The sequence below is a fragment of the Mastomys coucha genome, unplaced genomic scaffold (genome assembly GCF_008632895.1).
Source record: "Mastomys coucha isolate ucsf_1 unplaced genomic scaffold, UCSF_Mcou_1 pScaffold15, whole genome shotgun sequence".
Taxonomy (NCBI): domain Eukaryota; kingdom Metazoa; phylum Chordata; class Mammalia; order Rodentia; family Muridae; genus Mastomys; species Mastomys coucha.
In genome coordinates this window covers 104380026-104385475 of record NW_022196897.1, presented here as the reverse complement: position 1 = coordinate 104385475, position 5450 = coordinate 104380026, and the positions used below count along the sequence as shown (strand labels likewise).

General features: G+C 54.1%; 1 protein-coding gene across 4 annotated transcripts in view; it reads right to left on the bottom strand.

Moving 5' to 3' along the window:
- Positions 1-5195, bottom strand: part of Spint1 (serine peptidase inhibitor, Kunitz type 1) — a 14032-nt gene extending 8837 nt beyond the window's left edge. Inside the window, exons 1-2 of one of the 4 annotated variants that reach the window (XM_031371502.1) lie at positions 4731-5195; positions 3972-4517 (exon numbers count right to left, since the gene is read on the bottom strand). In XM_031371502.1, coding sequence (XP_031227362.1) covers positions 3972-4517; positions 4731-5136 — 952 coding nt within the window. In that variant the 5' untranslated portion in view covers positions 5137-5195. Of the gene's footprint in view, positions 1-3971; positions 4518-4672 lie in introns of all 4 variants that reach the window. The other 3 variants (XM_031371501.1, XM_031371503.1, XM_031371504.1) reach the window with 3 other exon arrangements.
- Between the last annotated feature and the right edge of the window lie 255 nt (positions 5196-5450).

The window sequence follows — 5450 nt, the reverse complement described above, 5'->3', positions numbered from 1 at the left end:
AAAAAAAAAAAAAAAAAAAAAAAAAGTGAGATTTGAACCCAGGGCTGTCTGTCTCCATTGCTCACACTCTATCTAAAATGCCACTTTTGAGCCAATAAGATGGCTCAGTAGGAGGAAAGTATCTATCTGCCTGCCAGCAAGCCCAACCTGAGCTTGATCCCTGGGACCCACACATCGAGAAGGGAACTGATCCCTGTATGTTACCCTCTGACTCTGACCTCAGTGACTAGAAAGCACACCTTGACAAGTAACCATACACATAAATGTAAAACCAAACCAAACAAACCAACACTCCAAAGAAACCCACCGTCCCTTAAAGACATGCTGTCACTAGAGTGGGAAAGGGAATCTAGAGTAGAAAAGAAAATCTATCAAAAAGACAGTATTTTTCTCTCTCTCTCTCTCTCTTTTGGATTTAGACAGGGTCTCATTATGTAACCTGCCCTGAAACTTACTGTGCAGTCCAGGCTGTCTTTCAGACCTGAGTGCCTCAGCCCCCACCCACCCAGTGCTGAGATTATAGATGTGAGCGATCACGTCAGGCCGAGGGAGAGTATTTAAATTCATCTCCTTCCTAAACCTTGCCTTCAGGTTTATTATTATTACCATACATTTGTTTGTCTAGTATGTATATGCTGTGTATGTGTTGTGGGCATGGGTATGCCAAGGCATGTGTGTGGAGGTCAACGTACCATATGGCAGTCAGTTTCCTCCTTCTATCAAGTGGGCTCTGGACATCAAACTCAAATTGCCAGGCTTGGTGGCCAGCACCTTTACCCACTCAGCCATCTTGCCAGCCTGGTATTACTGTTATTCATAGAGCATCACACTATTCAGTTAAATGATGTGCTGACATACACCGAAGTTGTTTCCAATCCTTCATTATTATAAATAATGCCACTAGCGAGCTACGGCACAAGTGCGTACATTAAGCCCACAGGCAGAACTGTGTCAAGGGTGGCTCCACAGCGGGTTATGTGCAGGGTAAGAGTGCTCAGAGAGTGCTCAAGAGATAAGAACAGCCATGCTTGGGCTGGAGAGATGGCTCAACCGTTAAAGGCTAGGCTCACAACCAAAAATATAAGAACAGCCATGCTGGCTGAGTCACAGATGAGAAAACTCTGTGACGGTAATGGATGGGAGAGATGAGGTTTCACAGGGACCCAGGGAGAAGGCAGGGTTGCCTGGGCCTAGTATCACAAGTCTCTTACTCCAATTACTGGAAAGACAGGGGCAGAAGGATCTAAGTTCAAGAACTATGTGGGCTACAGAGCTAGTTCAATGTTGGCCTAGTGGGATCCCATCTCAAAGTTTTGCAAAAAGGGCCAGGGATGTGACTTCGTGGTGGGAGTCGTCTTGCTTAACATGTGAGGTTCAAGGTTAGATTCAGGGTAAAATCAAGAAAGAAAAAAAGGGGGTCAAAGAGAAAGCACAGAACATGAAGGACACAAAAAGGGAGGGAAGCAAGAAGCCAAAAGAGGAACAAAATATGGTTGCCTGGAAACAGTGGGCCAGGGGCTTGGCTGTATTTACCAGACCCTGGGTGATAAGCCTAGGCCAGGTGGAACCTGCTTTTATTATGCAAAAACTACCAGCAGTAGGAAGGGTGAAAGCAGATGGACAGGCGACATCACCCATCCCTATCCCCACTAAGTGAAAGTGGTAGGCAGGCAGACTCTGAATGAGGACCATCCCCGCCACTTCTACCCCCACCCCCCCATCCATATCTGCTCTCACCAAGCCCAAAGACCAAGGGGCAAATGCCCTACCCTACCTACCACTCCCTTCTTCCTACCCACAGAGAGCAAAGGGCTGGAATGGCAATAAAACCAGGCCTCAGGGCATATCCAGGGAACTGCAGACTCTGCCTTCTAAGCCACCAGGCCAGGGTGAGGGGACACAGATACAAGGGAAAGAAAGACAAGTTACCTGGCTGGAATCTTCTTGCCTGGCCAAGCCACAAGCTGGGAAAAGGGATCCAAGCCACCCATTCTGGGAAGGATTCGTTCAACCAACACAGGAATCAACTGACAGATTAGGTATCCTGACACATCCCCTCCAATCTACTTGGCTGACAGTGGAGCCACAGACAAGCAGCTTCTGGACCTCCTAGAGTATCCCAGATATATAGCCTGGAATCACTGGAGTCCATACAACACCCAACCCCTACCCAGCTCCTCAAATGTTCCAGGAAATCCCCATTCTAGCCTAGCTCACGCCAAATGGATCATTTCTGGGGGTTTCCGAAAGAGGAAGGCTGGCCTGACTAAGTGGCCCAGACCCAGAGACTCAAGTTCTGGCTGGGGACTCCAGTGAGGTTCTCTCAGAGTAGAAAAGGTACCACAACCAATAGGAGTCATCGCCACCTACTCTAAGGCTCCAACCCTAAGCCAGAGAGATACTGTGGACCAACCTACCTCACAGATAGCATCCCCACTTTCCTGAATCCCCACCTCAGGACTCCCCAGAGATCAAGAAGAGCTGTTGGAAGGTTAGAGAGGGAAGAGCAGACCCTTAGCCTCCTAGGTCCTAGGAAAAAGAAGCCTGGAGAGAAAGGTGTCCACTGCACTATCCCTATCTGGTCCTGTACCCTGTGCTCCACACTCTGGTTCTGTTAGCTGCTGGTTACCACCCACCTGAGGGCTAGGGTTCTACTAGAGAGGTGGTCCTGTGTGAAACAGCAGGACTTTTGGAGTAGGCCCCTGAAGTGGGGTCTAGACTTATCCTTTAGGGATGTTATCCTGGATAAACATTTTTTTTCTTTTCTTTCTTTTTGCTTCTTTGTTTTTTGAAATGGGGGTTTTTCTGTGTTGCCCTGGATGTCCTGGAACTCACTCTGTAGACCAGACTGGCCTCGAACTCAGAAATCCCCCTGCCTCTGCCTCTAATCCCAAGTGCTGGGATTAAAGGCATGCACCACCAGCAAATAATTTAACACAGGAGGCTGGGTTTCCTACTACTCTAAAAAACAGATCCAAGTAGCACCTCTTCCAGAGAGTGGAGCCAGACAGGAACTTACACAATGAGTAAAATGTGAAGAGCCAGCACAAGTTATAACTGTGACCCACTCCAGTCCCATAGCCCCACCTGGCAAAACCAACAGGCAGAGAGAATGAGAAAAGTAGGCTGCTGGCAGCCCTGTTCACAGGCCACTGCCCAGTCAGGCCAAAGAATAAAGAGGAGGATCCTTGTTCCCCACTTTGCCTCCATCATCGGGAGTAAACAAGGTGAACAGACGGCTGGGCCTACCATATCCTAAGCAGGTACAGCCCTACTTGGCTCACGTGGACAGGCAAGGCACACACACCTGCTGGGGCAGCTGACATCCCTCACCTACCAGATACACATACCAGCAGGTTGACTCACCCCAGCAGCCCTCTTCACCCCTCGCCAGAGAGCGAGCATCTAGGACACTGGACCCACAGCACAGTCCCTCTTCCTCAGGAAAACCTTTGCCTGAGTTTGTCCCATATTGTCTGTGGCCTGGCTATATCATTGGTCCCACCTGCAAAAGGCCAATCTACCCCCATGTCAGAGGCACCAACCTGTCCCTTATCCAGCCACCGGAGGACACCATGGTCAGGCTCCTTTTGTCAAGGCCTCAAACAGGACAAGGCTTGGCCAGGGTGCCTTTCTAGTAGTCACTTGGGCGCATCAACATTCCCTAACTCAACCTACCAGGTACAGAGGTAGAGAAACCTAGAGAGTCACTTCACTTCTCTCATAGGCACAGCCTGGGCTAGGCCTTCAGCCACTCTATTATAAACTTCGAACATCCTGACTTCAGGAGCCAGAACCTGGACCCTGAGAAGCCGAAGCCGTCCCTCCCCAGTCTCCCATTCCCCTTGTTTACTAAATACTGCCAACTTCAAAGGCAGTGACGGGAAGGGCTCTCCTCCTCAACTCCTTTTTGTTGCTGTCTCCCAGACTCCGTACCCTGCCTAGCCCTTCAAGCCAGCAGCCTTCCTCACCTCCAAAGCCCCGAGTCCGCAGCTCGAGGTAGGAGTGGTAAAGCTCCTGGGTAAGATAGTTGATGAAGCCCTCCTTCCGAGCGAACTTGCACACGAAGTTCTGCTCGTACAGGCAGTTCATGAGGAAGCAGGCAGAGATGGCGTCCTCGCCGCCGTCTGGCTGCAGCTCCACCAGCGCCAGGTTGCAGTTCTGAGTGGTGCAGCAAGCACGCACGCAGTCCCAGCCGCGGCGCACCGTCGGGGAACCCAGGAAGGTGGCCCCGTTGCTGACTGAAGCTTCGGTGTCCAGCACAAAAGCCGTCACCCCGCTGGTAAAGCGGCTCAAGCAGGCGGCTCCCCCGGGCAGCTCGGGCGGTGCGGGCGGCAGCTCGGTCTCAGTGCCGCGGAGGCCAAGCGCGCAGAGGAGCCAGACGCCGACCGTAGTGGAGATGCTGGCCCGCGCCAGGCGGCGGCCCGCCATCGTGCTCCCAGAGCCCGTCGTCCTCCTCCCCGAGGCGGGGGTCACCTTCACAGTGCGGGCCTCTGGGTTTCGAGGATGCTTGTGACCTGAGAGGGGAGTAGACAGAGGAGACACACCTGATCAGCTCGGGTCAGGGGCGCGGGGCCCCAGGAACGAGGAGGCGCACGCAGGCCGATCGGCCCACGGACACTCGGACCGGACCGCCGACGGCGAGCGGAGCACCCCTCGCGAGCTCGCGTACCCCAACACAGAGCGGACGTCCGCCAAACATGCTCGGAGTCCGCTGGGAGTCCGCCTACCGTCCGCCCAGGCTACCTGCGCAGGTGGACGGGGTGGGACCGCCGAAGATCCCGCCCGGCTTCCGCCCGGCTCTGGGTGCGCGGAAGATTTGGCCGCCTTCTCCTCCTCCTCCTCCTCCCCCCTTGCTAGTTTCTGGTGAAACTGAGTCAGAGAGCGGGGCGGGACTGGCATTAACCCCTGCGCCGCCGGCCCCGCCCACGCCGGTTGCGCTCCCACCCGTCCTGCCCAGCAGAACTTCCGGCTGGACCCGCCCGGCCGCTCCGCCACCCCAGACTCGGCCGCAGCGCCCGTGGTATCCGGACGCCCAGCAGCGTGGGTGAGGCTCGCGTGCCCTGGAGGCGGCTCTACACACTGGCTCCACCGAGTCCAGCCACTCGTTTGGGTCCTAGGACACCAGAAGGGCATCCCACAGAAAGCCCACACTGGGCCGCGACGCCACTGCAAGGTGGCGCAGGTGCGGTTGCCTCCGGCCTTCCTTTCCGGTTAGAGCCGGCATTCCCTGCCCTTGGCTGGGGGGCGTTTGGGAAGGGGTTGGAAGAGAAAGGTCGGGGAAAGCTTAGGCAAACGATTTCGTTGTCGGTGGCCTGCCCTTGGGACATCATTTCCAGTTTTCCATTTTTAAAGTTGGGTAGGCTACGTTTGTGAAAACCAGACCCTGGGGTGCGTGCTTCAATGGTGCAGCTCGGGACAGCCCTTCCTTCTGCGGTAATTGGCCAACA